The 18314-nt window shown below is 39.0% G+C and overlaps 1 protein-coding gene across 1 annotated transcript in view; it reads left to right on the top strand.

The window, feature by feature from the left end:
• Positions 1 to 17994, top strand: part of Smyd3 (SET and MYND domain containing 3) — a 711836-nt gene extending 693842 nt beyond the window's left edge. Inside the window, exon 12 of the mRNA XM_026390740.2 lies at positions 15881 to 17994. Within this exon, the coding sequence (XP_026246525.1) occupies positions 15881 to 15982 (102 nt within the window). The 3' untranslated portion in view covers positions 15983 to 17994. The remainder of the gene's footprint in view (positions 1 to 15880) is intronic.
• The last annotated feature ends 320 nt before the right edge of the window (positions 17995 to 18314 follow it).

Here is an 18314-nt window from a genome sequence, read left to right as displayed (position 1 = left end):
CCAGGAGCTGGCTTAGCCCATAACATGGGCAATTTTAGATGAGAAAAATGACAAATACCTAAGGGATTCTTTAAAAATAAGATTCCCTATTGCTAATTTTTGTTGAGCACTAACCACATTGTCTGCTCCTGATTTCTACTGAAATCAGCCCACAGTCAACAGAAAGACAGAAGGATTTCCTGAAGGCTCTCCGCTCATCTTGTTCTTTTTACTTTATCTAACATCTTTTCCCAGATTGGTGGAAGAACACCAAGCAGACTCTTGCAGTCTCAGGAGAACTTTTCATTTCTGGTCTGGTGATTCTTAACCAGTCCATTCAGCTAGGCAGAAATTCTTATTGGGAGTCTGCTGTGTGAAAGTTTCCGCAGAAAAATAATTCAGGGAATTTCCCCAAATACATGTTATACTCAACCCAGGGTCACCATGCAAATAGGTGTCTCACAAGTGATCATGTTAATCCTTCATATTTATATGGGACTGGAAATGATTAGTGCCACTCACACGTGATCTTACTTGGGCCTCATAACAGATGACAAGCATGTGAGGTCAGCAGGCCAGGAATTTCCAAAACCATTTGAAAAATGAAGGCATGAAGGCTTGGAGACACACAAGAGCTTGTCTAAAGTCACAGTATTCAGAGCCAGGTCTAGTTTCTTCAGTGTAATTTAACATATGTTGATAAAATGCCTCTTTTTCTCTGAATAAGACCCAGTATTGTCCTTACAACTTAATGGAGGAGACAGGCATGTCATTAAATCCAGGCCAGAATCCAAGGCTCTGCTCTTTTCCTCTAGACTTCCCCATTTAAATAGATGAGGCTTTCTAGTTACACTTGATACACAGAAATCCCTTTAAGTCTAGTCGAATTCCTGATGCCAACTCAGAGGAAAATGTGGGAGAGGAAGCAGAGCATATTTGAATCTCTGGAGTTCTTTATGTGAGGCTTGAGTCCTTGCCATCCCACGCAGAACTCTTGAGGGAGGGATCTGATACCCTTAGCTGCAAAGGCAAAATTGAAAGGCCCAGCAGGCTTCTCAGTGTAGGTTTATGGTGTGCTGTGGCCTGGGTCAACGGTGTGGACCCGCACCAGCCCTTCGATGGCCCCTTGTTTCTCTTTATCACTTACACCACCCGGGTCTGTTCTTCTTCTTCTCATGCCCTTCTGTGAGTTTCCCCACCTCACCAAGAAGCTGCCCCTGGTAGTCATCATACCATTCTCCTGTTCCTGTTCCAAAGATAAGTCTAAGCATGGACCCTAATAGTTGCCAAATGAGACATTCTTGATTTTCTGTCATGAGGCCTGTGCTTAAATTGTATTCTTAACCTGGAACTTCCTATTTGACTCCAGACAAAATCCCTGAGCTTCTTGCCCAGTTCTGATTACCAACCAAGAAGCGAATATGCACCCCTGGCAGTGTGGTGTAAGAAAAAGAGTGCCCGTATTTAAAGTCGGTAGGTTCAGATTCCAGTCTCACCATTTACCAGTTTTGTGACTTGAAGCAAGACAATCTCTCTGAATAGAATTTTAGTTTTAAAATTAATACTATCCAGGCTGGGGTTATGGCTCAGTGGTAGAGCACTTGCCTAGCACATGTGAGGCACTGGCTTCGATCCTCAGCACAACATAAAAATAAATAAATTAAATAAAGATATTATGTCCATCTATGACTAAAACTTTTTTTAATTTTAAAAAATTAATACTATGCTGTAGATTTATTTTGAGAAGTAAATGAGGCTATGTGTGAGAGTGTGCTTGTCAATCTCAAGCATTATTATTGTCACAAATATTCATTCTGATCACTCTCCCCTAGCTGGTCCCTTTAGTATAACTTGTGTTTGTAGTTCAGGCTTACGCTTCTCCTCATAAAGAGTTATGCTGTATTGTAGCTCCCCACCAGCTCACTAAGGTGTGCTATTTCTGTCAAACGAGAGGAAATTCCTCAAGGGCCCCTGTCTGATACCTTTTGTACCTCCTGTGCCAACAAACAGACACACACAGTCACACATGCCCCAAACACAAGTTCTATTAAATCCATGCTTTAATGTATGGATTTCTTAATGGATGGAGGACTTTAAAAGCCTCACCCTGGCACTGTTCTTTTAGCTCTATGTGGCAAACTGACCAGACCCTGTCATGACTTTTGCTGAGCATTTGCTAGCAGGGGAATGGCCTGAACATGTCCCTCTCTATGAGAGCTCATATGACCTGTGAACCCAGATACAGTTCTTTCCTGCAAAAAACCTCAGTCTTGAGCTTTCTGGGGACTCAGGCAACCTGGAGAAAGGAAGGAGAAGCTATATTCACTATATTCTTTGCCTTTTGAAACTGTTTTGCTCTCTAGATGGGTACCCTGGGGTATTCTTTCTTGTCTTAGAATCTTGGAAATAATGGAACAAAATAGCTTGAATGAGTTTTTCAAAGCCTGAGTGTGGAACAGAAGAAATCAGAGAAGCTTCAGAAACAGAAATCTGTTATAGATTCAATTAGGACCCAGCCTCCTCCAGGAAAGGAATCTACTTAGCCAGCTCTGATTTGGTTTAGGTTTTCATCTCCACTGGGCTCTGCAGAAATTCTTATGATTGCTGCCACAGGACAGGCCTGGAGTCCCTTCACAGTGCTCCCCTCCTGCTTTCTCTTATCTCTAATCTGTTTTCATTTCTTTCCATATATTTCTTGGAAGATTTTGTTTGCCACTGACTTGACTTCTTGAATCTCAAGGACAGCACTCCCCATCTGAGCTGTCTTGTCAATGAAACTGTTTCTTTTCCATGAAGTCAGGTTCAAATTTCATACACTACACTTTTTTTCTCTTCTCATTTTTAAATTTCTTTCATTTTTCTTGTTTAGGTACTGGGAATTGAACCCAGGTGTGTTTAACCACCAAGTTACATCCCCAGCCCCTTTTATTTTGAGACAGGATCTTGCTAATTGCTGAGGCTAGCCTCAGATGATAGCCTTCCTCATCAATGGGATTACAGGCATGTGCTACCATACCTGGCTCTTTACATCTCATTTTGAAGATCTGTTTAGTTTTTTCTGGGTACATAGAAGAATGCAGATTACAAGTCTCATTAGTTGCTCCTTTCGTTGATGCACAGTTATCAGCTATTCCCAATAACTGTGGAGAGTTTGAAGCACAACCACACTGGTCTTTCACTCCAGCCTGCACCCTTATTTCTAGCCACTAACAACGACTATTTCTAGCCATTAATGATAACATTAAGGTATGTATTTCTATTTTCCATTTATTTTTCTTCTCTTTAATTTTTTATTACTGCATTATAGTTATCCTAATAGTGGGATTTATTTCATTTTGACATCATCACATGCATGGAAAATAATTTGCTCCATTTCAATCCCCATTACTTCCTCTTTCCATCCCCTCCTCACTCCCCTTGTTCCCCTTCCTGTACTCCACTGGTCTTCCTTCTATTTGTTGTGTTTTTAAATTGATGCTTCCCATTTCTTAATTTGGTATCACATTTTGTAAAGAAATGATATACAATTTATGGCATGGATTAGTTGAAACACTTCTGGCTGCAGATGACAAAAATTGAATTTGAACTTTCTTAAGGGAAAAAGAAAGGGGGAGTCTAGGCCCATGTAAAGGAAATGTCCAGGGTTACATCAGCTCAAGGCATGGTTAGATCCAGGTACATCATCTGGTCTGCAGCTGTCTCCATCTCCTTCTCTATTTAGCTGTCATCTGTGTTGGCGTTATCCTCAGGCAGCATTCTCTTTGAGGTGGCAAGATGGTCACCAGTAGCATGGAGCTTACATTCTAGAGTTGGGCAGGGGCTGGGGTTGTGGCTCAGCAATAGCACACTCACCTAGCACAAGCAAGGTGCTGAGTTCAATCCTCAACACCACATAAAAATAAATAAATAAAGGTATTTTGTCCAACTACAAATATATATATATCACACACATACACACACACATACACACATACACACACACATACACACACACATACATACATACATACATACATATACTTTTTAAAAAAAAAAAAAGAGTTGGGACAATCCAGCTGTGATTGATTAAGTGAGAGAAGAGTCACATGTGAGGTTCCAGGGATGCAGTGACTATTCAGTGGACTCCCAAATAGCCAAAAGCAGACTTGAAAAGGGACAAAATTGGAAGACTCACAATTCTTGATTTCAAAATTTGCTACAAAGCTACAGTAATCAAAACAATGCTCTGATACATCAATCTATAGAATACAATAGAAAGCCCAGAAATAAGCATATACATTAAAAAAATTATTTTCAACAAAGGTTATCAAAACCATTTCATGGAAAGTAAATTTTCTTCAATAAATGGTTTGGGGTAAATTAGATATCTACACAACAAAAAATCAAAATGGCTGGAAACCATGAACACATATTCATGCTAACAATGTTAAAGGTTTCAACTCCCCAATCAAAAGACATAGATTAGCAGAATGGATCAAAACAAGACTACATGCGCTTTACAAGAGACTTATCTTATAGGCAAAGACACCCAGAGACTGAAGGTAAAAGGGAGGAAAAAAATATTTCATGCAAACAGACTCTAAAAGCAAGCAGGATAGCTATTCTCATATCTGATAAAGAAGATTTCAAGCAAAACTGATCTAAAGAGACAAACAAGGGAACAATTCAACAAGAAGATATAATGATAGTGAATATTTGTGTCCCAAATGTCAGTGTATACAATTACATTTTAAAAAATACTTTATGACAATAAGTCTCAGATCGACCCCAACACAGTAATACAGGGTGATTTCAACACACCCTTATCACCAGTAGACATGTCATCAAAACATAAAATCAATAATAATATTTCCAATCTAAATAAATATTTCCAATTTAAATAAATCAAGTGGACCTAACATATATTTGCAGAATATTTCACCCCAAAACAGCTGAATTTACCTTCTTCTCAGCAGTTAATGAAATTTTTTCCAAAATTCTAAATTCCAAAATTCCAAATTCTAGGTCACATAGTAAATCTTAGCAAAAAAAAAAACAAAACAAAACAAAACAAAAAACACCAATATAATCCCATGCATCCAATCGGGTCATAATGGAATGAAACTAGAAATCAACAGCAAGAAAAATAATAGAAACCACAGAAGCACATGGAGATTGAAGAATGGATCAAAGAAGAAATGAGAGTAGGAATCAAGAAATTCTTAGAAATGAATGGGAACAGAGATACAATTTATCAAAATCTCTGGGACAATATGAAAGAAGTTCTAAAAGGAAAATTTATAGTGCTGAGTGCCTACATTAAAAAAAAAAAAAAGTTGCCAGGTACAGTGGCACACACCTGTAATCCCCATGGCTTGGGAGGCTAAGGCAGGAGGATCACAAGTTCAATGCCAGCCTCAGCAAAAGCAAGGGGCTAAACAACTCAGTGAGACCCTGTTTCTAAATAAAATACAAAATAAGGCTGGGGATGTGGCTCAGTGATTGAGTACCCCTGAGTTCAATCCCTGGTCCCTCCCACTCCCCCAAAAATAATAGGTCTCAAATAAATATGCTATGCTCCACCTCAAGGCCTTAGAAAAAGAATAACCACCTAATTTCAAAATCAGTAGAGGACAGGAAATAATTAAGATCAGAATCAAAATTAATGAAATTGAGAATTAAAACAATTCACAGGGGGCTGGGGATGTGGCTTAAGCGGTAGCCTGGCATGTGTGGGGTGCTGGGTTCGATCCTCAGCACCACATAAAAATAAAGATGTTGTGTCCACCGAAAACTAAAAAATAAAATTAAAAAAAAACAATACACAGGATCAATGCAACTAAGTTATTTCTTCAAAAAGGTAAGTAAGATTGCTAAGCCCTTAGCCAAATTGACCAAAAGAGGGAGAGAGAAAAAAACAAATCAATCAAATTTGAGATGAAAATGGTGATATTACCACATACTCTTCTGAAATCCAGAGGATCATCAGAACCTTTTTTGAAAATTTACAATCCAATAAACTAGAAAATCTAGAAGACATTGACAGATTTCTAAATGTATGTGACCTGCCCAAATTAACCAGGAAGATTTAGAAAACCTAAACAGATCAATTTCAAGTAGTGAAATATAAAAAGCAATTAAAAGCCTTCCAGAAAGAGAGAAACCAAGGACCAGATGGATTATCAGCAGAGTCCTAACAACCTTTAAAGAAGAAGAAACACCAATCTTTCTCAAATTATTCCATGAAATTGGAAGGGAGTGAACACTCCCAAATACGTTATATGAAGCCAGAAAAACTTTGATACCCAAACCAGACAGACTCATCAAGGAAAGACTGCCAGAGGCCAATATTCCTGGTTAACATAGATGCACAAATTCTTAATTAAAAGCAAACTGCATTCAAAAGCACATCAAGAATATAACACACCATGAGCCAGTGGGTTTCATTCCAGGGCTGCAAGTTTTGTTCAACATATACAAATCAATATAATTCACCACTTAACAAAATTAAGGACAAGAATCACATGATTATCTCAACAGATGCAGAAGAGTCAGATGATAAAATCCAACACCTACTCATTTTAAAAATACTGGAGAAGCTAGAGATGGAAGTAACTTTCCTCAACATCATAAAGGGTACTTATGACAAACCCAAAGCCAACATCATACTGAATGGAGGAAAACTAAAAGCATTTCCTCTAAAATCAGGAACAAGACAAGGCTGTCCACTCTCTCCACTCCTATTCAATGGAGATCTAAAAATGTTAGAACAATCAGGCAAGAGAAGGAAATCAAAGGAATAGGAATAGGAAATGAAAAAACCTTATCCCTGGTTGCCAACAACATGCTCTTACATCTAGAAGATCTAAAATACTCCACCAGGAGACTTCTAGAGCATATAGATGAGGTCAGCAGGATACAAGATCAACACCCATAAATCAATAGCTTTCCTAAATTCCAGCAGTGATTCAGCTGAGGAAGAAATGAGGGAAAGCATCACATTCACAATATCCTAAAAAAATAAAATAAAATAAAATAACTTGGGAATTAATCTAATCAAGAATGTAAAAGAGCTCTACAATGAAAATTATAGAGCATTAAAGAAAGAAATGGAAGATGACCTTAGAAGATGGAAATACCTCCCATGTACTCTAATACGCAGAATTAATATTGTCAAAATAACTATATTACCAAAACCAATATACAGATTCAGTGCAATTTTTATCAAAATACCAATGACATTCTTTACAGAGTTAGAAAAAACAATTCTTAAATTCATTTGGAAGAATAAAAAACCCAGAATAGTCAAAGCAATACTAAGCAAGAAAAACGATACAGTAGGCCTCACAATATCTGATCTGAAATTATACTACAGAGCTATAGTAACAAAACCAGCATGATATTGACATCAAAATAGACATGAAGACCAACGGAACAGAGTAGAAGACAGAAACAAATCCACATACTTATAGCCATTTGTTACTTGACAAATGTGCCAAAAATATATTTTGGAGAAAAGACACACTTTTTAACAAATGATGCTGGGAAAACTGGATAGCTGTATACGGAAAAATGAAACTAGATCCCTATCTCTCAACTGGCACAAAAGTCAAATCAAAACAGAACAAATAATTAGGAATTAAATAGGAAGGCCTACAACTGTTAGAAGAAAACACAGGTCAACACTCCATCATATAGGTTCAGGCACCAACTTACTCAACAATATTCCTAAAATCAAGAAATAACACCAAGAATCAATATGTAGGATGATATCAAATTAAAAAGTTCTGCAGCAAAATAAGTTAGAGTAGAAGAAAAATATTTGCCAACTACTCCTTCAATAGGGGAATAACATCCAGAATATATAAACAACTCAAAAAGCTTAACACCAAAAACAAATAACTCAATCAATAAATGGGCAAAAGACCTAGACGAATACTTCTCAAAAGAAGAAACACAAAAGGTCAACAAATATTTGAAAAAAGTGTTCAGCATCTCTAGCAATCTGGGAAATGGAAATCAAAAGTACAGTAAGATTTTATCTTACTCCCAGCAGAATGACAATGATGAAGAATACAAATAATAATAAGTGTTGGTGAAGGTATGAAGAAAAAGATACACTCATACATTGTTGATGGGACAGCAGACTAAAACAACTACTCTGGGAAGCAACATGGAGATTCCTCAGAAGACTAGGAATGGAACCTCCATAAGACCAAGCTATCCCACTCCTCAGTATTTTCCTAAAAGAACTAAAATAAGCATTCTATAGCCATACAGCCACCTCAATGTTTATATCAGTGCAATTCACAATAGCTAAATTATGTAACCAATGCAGATGCCCATTAATAGATTAATGGATTAAGAAATGGTCTTTAGGGGCTAGGGTTGTGGCTCAGAGGAAGAACGCCCACCTAGCATGCATAAGTCACTGGGTTCAATCCTCAACACCACATAAAAATAAAATAAAGGTATTGTGTCCACCTATAATTAAAAAATAAATATTTTTTAAAAAGAAAGAAATGGTGGTATACATACACACACTCAGCCATAAAGAAGAATGAAATTATGGCATTTGCAGGTAAATAGATGGAAATGGAGACACTTATGCTTAGTGAAATAAGCCAGACTCAGAAACTCAAAGGTCAAATATTATCTCTCAAATGTGAAAGCTAAAGTAAAATAAAAGAAAGGAGGAGGGAAGGGTAGGATATCATAAAGATATAGAGAAGATCAATAATGTAGAATAAGGAGATTAAGAGGCAGAATAGAAGGATGAGAAAGGGAGGCAATATGGAATTAATTATTTAAAAATCACATTATGTGCATATATAAATATACCACAGGGAATTTCAACTTTCTTGCATAAGTAAAAAGAACAAATGAAATGTAAATAAACAGATGATCAAAAGAAAGTTTAGCAGAGTAGAGGAAAGAGAAGCAGGGAGGGAAGAAGGGGGAATCATGAACTGATTCCATGTGTGTATGATTTTGTCAGGGTGAATTCAACTACTATGTGTAACTATAAATCTCTAATAAAATTTTTAATGTTTGAGTAACCTACAGAAGTACACAAATAGGAAAATAGAAACAAAAAGAGCAGAAAGCAATGAAGAAAAAATAAAATGGCAGACTTAAACCCTAATGTATTAATAATTACCCTGTAAATTATATAAGTAGCTTTGTTAAAAATGTAAATTGTATAAATATCCAAATTAAAAGGTAGAGCTTAATAGAACAGATTTTTTTTGGCCTTTATTTTATTTATTTATCATTATGTGGTGCTGAGGATCAAACCCAGGACCCCATACTGCTAGGTAAGTGCTCTACTGCTGAGCCACAACCCCAGCCCCAGAACGGATTTTTTTAATGTGACCCAATTATATGCTCTCTATAAGAAGCTCTCTTTATAAGGATTTGGGAATTTGAAAGTAAAAGAATGGAAAAGGTGCATCAGGAAAACATAATCAAAATAAAGCTAGAATGGCAATATAAGTATCAGGAAAAGTAGATTTTAGGGCAGAGAAAATTTTACTAGAGACATGGAACATTATGTAATGAAAAAAGTCAATCTACCAAGAAGGCATAATAATACTGAATATATATGCACCAAACCACGAAGGTGTAAAATATTGCAAACAAAACTTATAGAACTGAAAGGAGAAAATAGAGAAAGCCAGAAATATAGCTGGGTACATCAAAACCCCTCTATTCATAGTTGATGGAACAACTAGACAGGAAATCAGCAAGACTATCGGAAAATTCAATGATGCCATCAACCAATAGGATTAAACTGACATTTTTACAATATTCCACCCAACAGCAGAATGCACGTTCTTTTCTAGAATCTGCAGAATATAGATTAGGATAGACTGTATTCTGGGCCTTTAACCAAATCTCAATAAATGTAAAATAATACAAGTTGTACAAAATAAATTCTCAGACCATGATGGGATTAATTTAGAAATCATCACCAGTATTTGGAAATGAAACCAATTCTCCATCTTCTAGCTCTGTGTCTTGTGTGGTGCACTGGAGAACACACTGGCACTCCAATTGCCCTTTAAATTTATCTTGTTTGGTCTTCTCATTCAGTTGAGGAAACAGTTTCAGAAAGGAGGTAGGACTTCTCTAGGGCTTCTTAGATACTTAATAAATATTCATTGAATTGATTCATTAATTAAACAAAGTGACACAACAGTCACTCCTTTTGTGGAATAGTTCTAGCCACCGGAAGGCACAGACTTGAGCTCGCCATATTTGTCACCCCTCTTGACGTTTCCCTAGGTGGCCATGGTCCCTCTGGGCACTCCAGTACTTTGCATCTTCATTTAACACAGGCTGTTTCCCTGTGACAACTAGGAGTCACATGCTATTTCTCTCTCTCTCTCTTTTTTTTTAATGTTCTATGCTGTATTTATTTTCAAGCTTCAACAATCCATGCTATTTCTCTTGACAGTAGGAGTGGAGTGGGGTCAGCAGGGTGCTGCTTGGCTCAGATAGGTGAGCAAAGGTTTTAGGATTTTCTGCTACCATTGTAAAGAGCTTTTTGTGGCTCCGGGGCATACATTTCCTACTTTGAATGCCCCTGTCACCTCCCCCACCCCACATGCTTCTTTCATCCTGAGATGGACAGGATAAAAAAACTTGCTTCCATGTTTCCTGTTGTGATCTGATTCCAGAGGTTCTTATCATGCATACATTTCTTTTCCTTCTGATTTTATACCCATATTTAAATCATGCTTGGGGAAGTCATTTATTAGATTCCTCAGGCTGATGGTAGAAAGTATATGAGATCCTTGATAAGCTTAATATATTTGTATTAAAAATTAATATGAAAGCTATATTGTTTCCAACTTTAAATCATAATTCAATTTAATTCATTTTACTTAATATATGGCCACAATTCTAAAATTACTTCAAAAGAAAAAGATGAGATTGAAATCAGTTCTGGGGGCCCTTTCTTTATTCCTTAGTGAACCATGTGCCTGTCATATGGCAGACAATCTATGCTGCCATTTCTCCTGTGACATTTAGAATCTATACATGGGTGCAGCACCTCCCCTCTTTGGAGGCTTCAGATGAGTCTTCTGTGAAAGATTATGTGCAGGCTCTTAAAGGCTACCATTAAAAAATAAAATTTAATGGAAAGAGATAAGTTTATCCCAACACATGCACATTGTGATTTTATATTTCCTTAATCTATTTTATATGCTGCTGCAGGAAATTAAACCAAAATTGGCCTCTCTGACATGTGCATGTGGCATTTGGGAGGCACTGAGAGAAGGGAGACGTAGAGCTACTGGGAGCAATTGTGCTGGTTTGTCAGAGATTCATTGAAATGTAATGTTTTGGGGCAGGGGGAGAGGAAGCACTCCTCTTCTTCTGGATGGGCTGAAGAGCTATGCCCAGGGCCACATGGGGCTTTCTTATTGTCTCACATGAGCTGTCTTCCCCAACTCAATGGTAGGTTCAGGATAAGGACCAGATGTCCTCCTCCATCACAGGTCTGAGCTGCAGCTTCCTGTCTGCCCAGCGTGTATCATCATTCATACATGCACACAGGAGAGCCACTGACCTAGCTGCACATTACTGAATTTCCTTTCTTATTCTGCCCATCACTCAGAGAAAAAACACAATATTTATTAATCATATCTACATGTAGTTTTGTTTTCTAGGCAAATGATAACAGATATTTTTTCAGCCTCTTCAGCTCTCTGCCCTTCCTACACCCATTTCCTCTCTGGTAGACAAAATCCTCAAACTTAATCTTACCACTTGCATCTCAGGTTTATACAAATGTGCGCAGGGACTGCCCCTGCCCTACCTCCACTTCCAGTGTTACAGCCACCATCAAATAAGAGAACACAGAGCATGACCAGCAGCATTTTGACTAAGAACACCCCTGTGGCTCATCACAGAAACCACATGTTGGAGTCCCAGGGTTACTTCCCTCGATCACTGTAAACTGTTCACAATGGAGGCTGCAGAGTGTGGTCATGGAATGGATGCTGGCCGGTCCTGAGACCTCTCAGGCCAGGCAACCTCAGGTGCAGTTCCTTTGGTAATTTGAGGGGGCTGGAGTGGATGATCTCCGTGACCCCGCCTTGACCAAGCAGCCTGAGGGGTGAAGGGTGAGGGCAGATTCCCCACCTGACTGGGGGGCTCTATAATTCCAGAGTGGCCCTGGGGCTCCAGGCTTCTTGCTAACACTGGGCCACTTACCCTGCTGTCAGACAGGCAGGTCTTCCACTTCAGTGAGTGGAAATGTCACCGCTGTTGACTGGTGATGAGTCCTTGCTTCCCCAATGTTGAAGAATAACACCAGAGAAGCACGCCGAGGCAAGGTCAGAGTAGAAATTAGTTTATTAAAGGACAGCAGAAAAGACTTCTCCAGGAGGAAGAAGGGGACCCAAGAGATGGAATCGTGGAAGTGCGGTTGTCTCTCCATTTTATAGTTTTTGGTGATGGAATGCAGGTGGGAAGGCCTGAAGGGATGGGACACAGGTGGGCCAAAGAAGTAATCTGGGCACTTCGGAGTCAGCATCTTCAAGTTTGCTGTTCATTAACACTTCTTTGGGATGGGCTATCTTCAAATCTGCTGGGGGCTGTTTCCTGGACTTCATTAACATTCCAGGAGAGTTGCTCAACTTTTCTGGGAATTCATTCTCAACATGGCCTCCATTTTAGATTTCACTCGATATTAGACCCAATTTACCTACCTACACGGACTACCTAATTTTAAATCTGGCTTCAGAAAGACTTCAGATCCATGGCAATGAACTCTGACCCTGGAGAGCAGACCTGATTTTCAAAGCAGAAAAGTGTGGGGGTTGGGGAGTGAAACTTACTCCTGGAACTGCAGGAACCGTGCCAAGGAAGGAGGATTGGCACCAGAAATATGTTCAAAAACCTGCAGACCAACCTTACACTGTCAGGTGACAAGAAGATAGCCGTAAGTCAAATCATAAAGAAGAGCAGAGAACCTGGAGAAATGTAACCCAGAGGCAAAGCTCCAGCTGGCTGGGGTGTCTCCAGGGAACACAGGCCAGGCACTTGCCAGCAGAGGGCTCCAGTGCTGGCGGCAGGGAGGTGTGCCCTTCCTCAGGCCTGGCTTTTCAGGGTGACAGGGGTGTCCCTTTCTGCAAAGCGCCTTTCAGGCGGTGCTTCGGGTCCATTTATCCTCCTTTGCAGATCACAAGCACATCTGGCTCTGTCGAATAGAAGGGAAGAGAACTTACAAGGAAGCTCTCAAGTAAAATTCGCCTGAAGGATCTCTGATCCAGAAACCTCTCTACACTCATGCTGACACACAGGCCTCTGCTCAGACCTTAGGATGTCCTGAACAGTGGAGTACCCACGGCAGTGTGGGGAAAAGAGAATGAAACATGAGGCATGTGCTCCAAGACTGGCAGCAGACATTTGTTTTTAATCTGCCCAGAGCAATCTCAGCCTGCAAGGTGGGGGCACCTCCCAACTCCTCCCTCCCACTCCAGACTAGCACCACCTCCAGACTGATTTGCCTTTACTGTGCACCTGCAGGGCAGACCCACTGGAGGTAACAAGGAAGTCCAACCCTGGCCTCCTGTGAGTCTGACCCAGTGTTCAGCTGGGTTCCAGGAGCACAGCTCTCTTCCAGGCTGGCAGACCCCACCATTTTTCCCTCTTCCCCTTTGTTTTTTTCTTCCTTCCTTCCTTTCTTTATTTTCTTTTGTTTTCTCAGTAGCTAGATGTAGTTTCCCCCTTCTTACCACTAGACATTTGTTTTCCTTTCTCCCAGCCTAAAGGGAACATTTTTAAGGAAGCAAAAAAGAAGCCAGGGGCTGGGCGCTTATAATCTCAGCAGCTTGGGAGGCTGAGGCAGGAGGATCACGAGTTCAAAGCCAACCTCAGCAAAGACGAGGTGCTAAGCAACTCAGTGAGACCCTATCTCTAAATAAAATACAAAATGGGGCTGGGGATGTGGCTCAGTGGTCAAGTGCCCCTGGGTTCAATCCCCAGTACCTGCCCTCCCCATCAAAAAAAAGCCAGGAACACAGGCTGAAAGCCCCAGTCCACCTGAATGCTTTGCTTCTTCCAGCTTCAGTTTTTCTCCTTTGTCTAAATGAAGGGGTCTCAACTCTATGACCAGCAAAATGTTTTCCAGCCTCCAGGTCTCAAATGACTCTAAAGATGTTCATACCCAAGAATTACACTGCTAGGAATTTATCTTAAGCAAATATTTAGCAAAGCAAAACAAAAGTCAGGTTAAAAGATACGTATCACGTCATAATAAAAAATTAAAAGTGATCTAAATTTCTGAGAGTAGTTTAATAAATAATGGTTTATAAACCTGATGGAATTAATTGTATACAACCATTAAAATTATAATTATGCTGACTATAAATTAACATTGAGTAATAAATAGTAGTTATTATTTGTTGACAGTTACTCTTTTAATTGTTCTCAGCTGATAGGGCATGCTAGAGTCTCCTGGAGCTCAGGCCCAGCTCCCAGAGAGCAATTTCAGTAGATCACATGGGTGGTCTGGGTGCTGGTCTGTACAGCCAAGGGTGAGAGTCTTAGGACGATGTGCCAGGGTACTTTGCTGGATGTTTAACAGTCGCCAGAGCCACATCTGTACAGGTCTCCAGAACACATTCCCATAGGATGCAGTGACTCTTGGAATCCCTCACTCCCCCACCCCCAGCCCACCCCGCCTATGATTTGGGAAATCTAAGATGATACTGCTTAAATTCTCATTTATTGGGGCTGCGGTTGTAGCTCAGTGGTAGAGCGCTTGCCTCAAATATGTGAGGCACTGGGTTTGATCCTCAGCATCACGTAAAAATAAATAAATAAAAATATAGATATTGTGTGCATCTACCATCAAAAATAGATTTTTTAAAAATCTCTTATTTATCTCAAAAAAAGAATGTTGAAGGTATTCTGGTTATTTATTGCTCCATAATAAACTGAGTAGAGTAAAACAACAAAATTATTTTTACAAATTCTGTGGGTTAGAAATCTGAACAAAGCACAACGGAATGGCATTCTTCTTGTCCACAATGTCTGGCGCTTCATCTAGAAGGATTCACTGATGGGGTTTCACCAGCCTGACTTCTGGTTGGGCACTGGAATTACCCATAAGTTTCTTTATGACACATCTCATGCCTTGGTTAGGGTGGCTTGAAGGATGGGCTCAGCTGGGACTGTCACCAAGAGCCACCTACACATAGTTTCTCCACATGACTTGGGCTTCCTCACAGCATGGAGGCTCCTGGTTCCAGGAACAGATAAGCTAGTGAACAAGGTAGAGGCTTTATGGCCTTTTAAGCCAGTAGCTTTCCTTTCACTGTATTCTCTTACTGAAGTATTCAGTCACAAGCTCTCCACAACTGAGAAATATTTTGGAGGTAGAATTGACAAGATTTAGTAATGGACTAATCATGGAAGATGAAGGATGGGCTCGTTGAAATGCCAATGCTGTAGTGTCATATGATATGAAAAGAACGGAAGAATATATGTAGATAATAATCACAGTCCACATAGATAAGAATTGAATGCAGCATACAAAAGAGTAAAAATATTGTAAGGAGGTATTTCTTCTTTCCTGTGACTTAATTGTTTTAGTAGTCAGTGGTTAAACCTCTATAAGTAGCCACCTAAACCTGTGCACTGTAACAGCCCCTGAAGATGGTTGTTAGTCACTGGGCCCTGGCATGATGTGAGAAGTGAGTCTACTTTCCAAACTCTACATTCACACATCAGCCTTGTCACTTATGTGCTGACTCAGGGAACCACAGTGCTGCAGTCCTGTTAGAAACTGCTCACTGTGTAGACTGCAGGGTCACCGGACCCTTAGCATCTTGGGGAAGGGAGGGGCAGTGACAGGGGCTCACCTGTTTGGAGGTCTGATCTGTCTTCTCTCCTTCCTCTTTAGGCTTTTGATATCATGCGAGTGACACATGGCAGAGAACACAGCCTGATTGAAGATTTGATTCTACTCTTAGAAGAATGTGATGCCAACATAAGAGCATCCTAAGGAAGCCCAGCTGGAGAGAGAGAGAGATGGCTTGTAACCTTATCGATGCCTTATTGAGGTCACACCAATTTGTACTTTGTTTGCTGTGTGGATCTTCCTTGTTGAAAATGCTGTTTTGTGTTTATGTAGGTAAATAAAGGCAGACATGTGGCTTGTCAACCATAGAATCCCTAGTTGTAGAGAAGCACGGTGATAATAAATACAAAAAAAAAGTTAGTTGAAATGCTATCTGGTAACTTTTTTTCTTTGTTTACTCATTGGTGATTTTAATGTTTAAGATCTCAATGTTCAAGATAGAAAATCTGATTAAAGGTATGACAGAATAAATTCCAACTTTCTCTTTGAATGTATGTGAACATGATTGGATAAATATCACCATTTTCATACTTGCTTCCAAGCACAAACTTAATGTCCATTTTGGCAAGAGGCAGGACTTTACTATTGCTTTATGTTAGGTTACTTATTGGTTTTGCAGTGCTGGGGACTGCATTCAGAGCCTTGCATGTGCTAGGCAAACATTATACCCTGAGCCCTTATTTTATGTTATTTTTTATTAACATGTATTGTCTATATTAATGGGGTGCAGTGTGATATTTCAATATGTGTATACAGTATGCAGTGATCAAATTCAACTCCTCACCCCTACCTAGTTTCTAGCCTCTAGAAATCACTATTCTACATTCTAGTTGACTTTTTTAAAATTAACTTCCGCATATGAAAGAAAATGTGATATTTGTCTTTCTATGTATGACTTATTCCACTTAACATAATGCCCTCTACTTCCATTTATTTTCCTGCAAATGACAGGATTTCATTCTTCTTGATGACTGGCTAATACTCCACTGTGTATGTATACTCCATTTTCTTTTTGTTTTTCTGTTGATGGACCCCTAGGCTGATTCCATATCTTAGCTATTGTGAATAGCACCACAATGAACATGAGCATGCAGGTATGTTTTGGTTTGCTGATTTCATTTTTCTTTGGATATATACCCAGAAGTAGGATAACTGGGTCATATGATAAATATATTATTAGTTTTATAAGGAATCTCCACACAGTTTTCCACAGTGGTTATACTAACTCACATTCCCACATACAGTGTATAAAAATTCCTTTTTCTTCACATCTTTGCCAGCCCCTTTTGTTTTTTGTTTTTGTTTTTATAATAGCCATTTTAACAAGGGTGAGATGGAATCTTCTTGTAGTTTTGATTTGCATTTCCCTGATGACTAATGATATTGAACATTTCTTCCCCACCTTTCTTGGCCATAAGAGATGGTCCTATTCATATTATTTACCCATTTTAAATTGTATTACTCATTTTTAATAGTTTTTTGAAGTTTCTTCTCTATTCTGGATGTTAATCCTTTGTCAGATGGACAGTAGCAAATATTTTCTCCCATTCTGTAGGTTTTCTAATGTATTTGATTGTATCTTTTACTGTACGATTTTTAGGTTGATGTAATTCCATTTATCTATTTATGCTTTTCTCCCTATACTTTTGGGGTTATATTCAAAAACTCACTCCCTATACCAGTGTCTATAAAAATCATTGCCAATCCCAATGTACTTTCAGGTCCTACATTAAGTTGGAGTTGATTTCCATGAAGGATGAGAGAGAAGGATCTAGTTTCAATTTCCATCTAGACCTCCAGTTTTCCCAGCACCATTTGATGAAAAAAGCTGTTCTTTTTCAATGTGTGTTTTTGGCGCCTTCATTGAGAATCAGTTGGTTGGAGATGTGTGGGTTGATATCTGGAATCTCTGTTGTGTTCCACTCATTTGTGTACCTGTTTTTATGCTAGTTCCATGATGTTTGGTTACTATGCCTCTGTAATATGTCTTGAAATTAGGTATTGTGGTGCCTCTGGTTTGCTCTTTTTGTTCTAGATTGCTTTGTCTAGAAGCAGAATTCAGATACTGTTGTCTTTACTCTTTGTAATAAGTGATGTTTGTGTACACTGTTTCCAACTACAACTTGAACACAAGAATGTTTATCTTCAATCCTAGAAAAAAGTCATTTTAGATGTTAGTAAGAAGGATAGGAAGGAAGTCTTACTGCCAAAAATACAAAAAAAGTTTATCCGAATGTCTCACAGTGCTTTGTGTGACTCTTTTTCATGAGCTTTTTATAATTCTTTGGGTGTGTCATCTTTTTTTTTTTCTCCTTAAAATTTTCTTTTCTGTTAATTCCCCAAATCCATGGTTTGATGTAAGGACAAAGCTCCACTATCCTGTAGGAAGGAAATTTCTAGAATCCCCCCTCAAACGAGACTTGTCCTCTTTTTCCCTCTTTTCTATTTCCCAACTCTTTGGCCTGCTTTTTCAACA

This window comes from Urocitellus parryii, chromosome 9 (genome assembly GCF_045843805.1).
Source record: "Urocitellus parryii isolate mUroPar1 chromosome 9, mUroPar1.hap1, whole genome shotgun sequence".
Lineage (NCBI taxonomy): Eukaryota > Metazoa > Chordata > Mammalia > Rodentia > Sciuridae > Urocitellus > Urocitellus parryii.
The sequence above is the reverse complement of the archived record's forward strand: the minus strand, read 5'-3'. Positions and strand labels throughout refer to the sequence as shown.